The 1,889-nt window shown below is 36.1% G+C and overlaps 1 protein-coding gene across 1 annotated transcript in view; it reads right to left on the bottom strand.

Moving 5' to 3' along the window:
* Positions 1-1,889, bottom strand: part of LOC107101266 — an 11,860-nt gene that overhangs the window by 2,706 nt on the left and 7,265 nt on the right. The window contains exons 5-6 of the mRNA XM_015400117.1: positions 617-710; positions 501-536 (exon numbers count right to left, since the gene is read on the bottom strand). Of these exons, the coding sequence (XP_015255603.1) occupies positions 501-536; positions 617-710 (130 nt within the window). The remainder of the gene's footprint in view (positions 1-500; positions 537-616; positions 711-1,889) is intronic.

Genomic DNA, 1,889 nt, shown 5'->3' on the forward strand with positions numbered 1-1,889 from the left:
TTTTAGACCGGAGAGTGTGAGCCTTCTCTGACTGAAAGGCCAGGCTAATGATGTCTATTGGCTATTTTCAGTTATGCCCTGAAAAGGTGCTAAAGCAAAGAGGAAAAGTCCAAAAACAAGTGTGATAAACCATGTCTGATGCCAAAAGGGACAAAGGTTTTACTCTGAAAACAATCTGAACATTGGTGTCCATTGAGGTGAGAGATAAAACTACAACAACATTCAGATGTCTCTGTCTTTCTAATACTGATACAGTATTAGTTAAAGTTTAAACAGTATGTTATTCCAAGGATATTCACCATTTTTCAAATTTTCAATCTGCTGATATAACCTGCTGGCAGATGGTGACAGTGTATAACAAAGTTTATATCTGTTGATCTTGCCCGGTGCAAAAACAATTTTCAGAATCAGGAAAGACCAAGTAAACTCAGTGAGGATTAATTTAGTTGTCTATTTAATATGAAAAGGTCTATTTAACCTGCAGTGATTACTTGGCCTACCTTTGCGTTTGTGAGTCCAGGTTTCCAACGCGATTTCTGCAAAGGAAAGTAGAAAGAATTACTAACCCAACCAACATCCATGGGTCTGCAAAGAAACAGATAGAGACGGCTCCTACCCATCCTCCCATCCTCCAGGAGGATCTCCACTAGGCTGTAAGCAAAGGTGGAATTTTCTCTCACTGTGTAGTTGGTGTCCTGCTTCCTGTTGGCCTGACAGAACAACAGTTGTTGATTTCTACAAACTGAAAGCTTTTCTGCAGGGAAGACATTCTTAGACCAAGATTAACTCCAGACTCTGATGACCTCATGTCAAATATACATCTGGTTTGTTTCCATTAGAAGTTGGGATCTCAGTGATGGGTGTTTTGGTCAACAGATGGTGCTAAAGTCCCAGTTATTATCCTAGACACAAAACAGCAGATCTTTCCAAAATGACTGATCTATTATTCTAATAACCCAATATTCCTGCATGCTTATGGCCTAACTTTACCTGCCTAAGGAGCCATCAGTCTTCAGCTGCAGAAAAGACCTTTAGGTTGGAGCCGTATCCTTCTGAAGCAGGTATCTAAGACCCAGAAAGTTTTGTGGTTGTAGAAAGGAAAACGAAGGACTGGAAGGTCTATGTAAATATGATCCTGGATGTAAACATTTAGCTGAAAACAACTTCTAATCACTTTTCTGTGATTTGGTGCAGCTTTTTCCCATTTAACACTTTTTCCCCTCACATTCAGGTGGAAGTGATGAACGCAGATTTTAGATCTAAAACATCCTATATCTTCAAATAATATATTCATGTTTAAATCTTAATACATATCTCAAATCTAAACCATAGATCTCAGAACTAAATCTTCAGAATCTATGCAGATAGACCACGCCCCTTTTAGGACTATGGTCTTGACTTGCACTTCAAAAGTGATCTAGAAATAAGTGAAAATGTCTTAAATTAAGTGAATTTACTCTTAATTTAAAGTAGAAAAATAAGATCATTTGCCAATGGAATTAGTATTTTTACTCTTAGAATAAGTCAATTAGATAATATGCACTTGAAATAAGACAATGCAGTGTTTTATTCTTATTTTAAGTGTAAACTGTCTCATTTCGTTGGCAAAATGTCTCACTTACCCCCTCAATTCAAGAAAAATTTCACTTATTTTAAGAAAAAAATGACTTAATTAGAATTACATTTTTTGCAGTGTGGCCCATGGTTCTTCAAATAAACATTCCTCCTTCCCATTGGTTTATAAGTATTTCATTTATTACTTTTATTTCTATATGAATGACTTCCTCCATGTTATTATGGTATTAAAAGCTCAGTTTATGAACCATTTATTTGGTTCTAACTGAGTAACATTTTAAAAACTAAAGGTCACTGATGGATGGATGATGGAT

Source organism: Cyprinodon variegatus, unplaced genomic scaffold (genome assembly GCF_000732505.1).
Source record: "Cyprinodon variegatus isolate N-32 unplaced genomic scaffold, C_variegatus-1.0 Scaffold1072, whole genome shotgun sequence".
Classification (NCBI taxonomy): domain Eukaryota; kingdom Metazoa; phylum Chordata; class Actinopteri; order Cyprinodontiformes; family Cyprinodontidae; genus Cyprinodon; species Cyprinodon variegatus.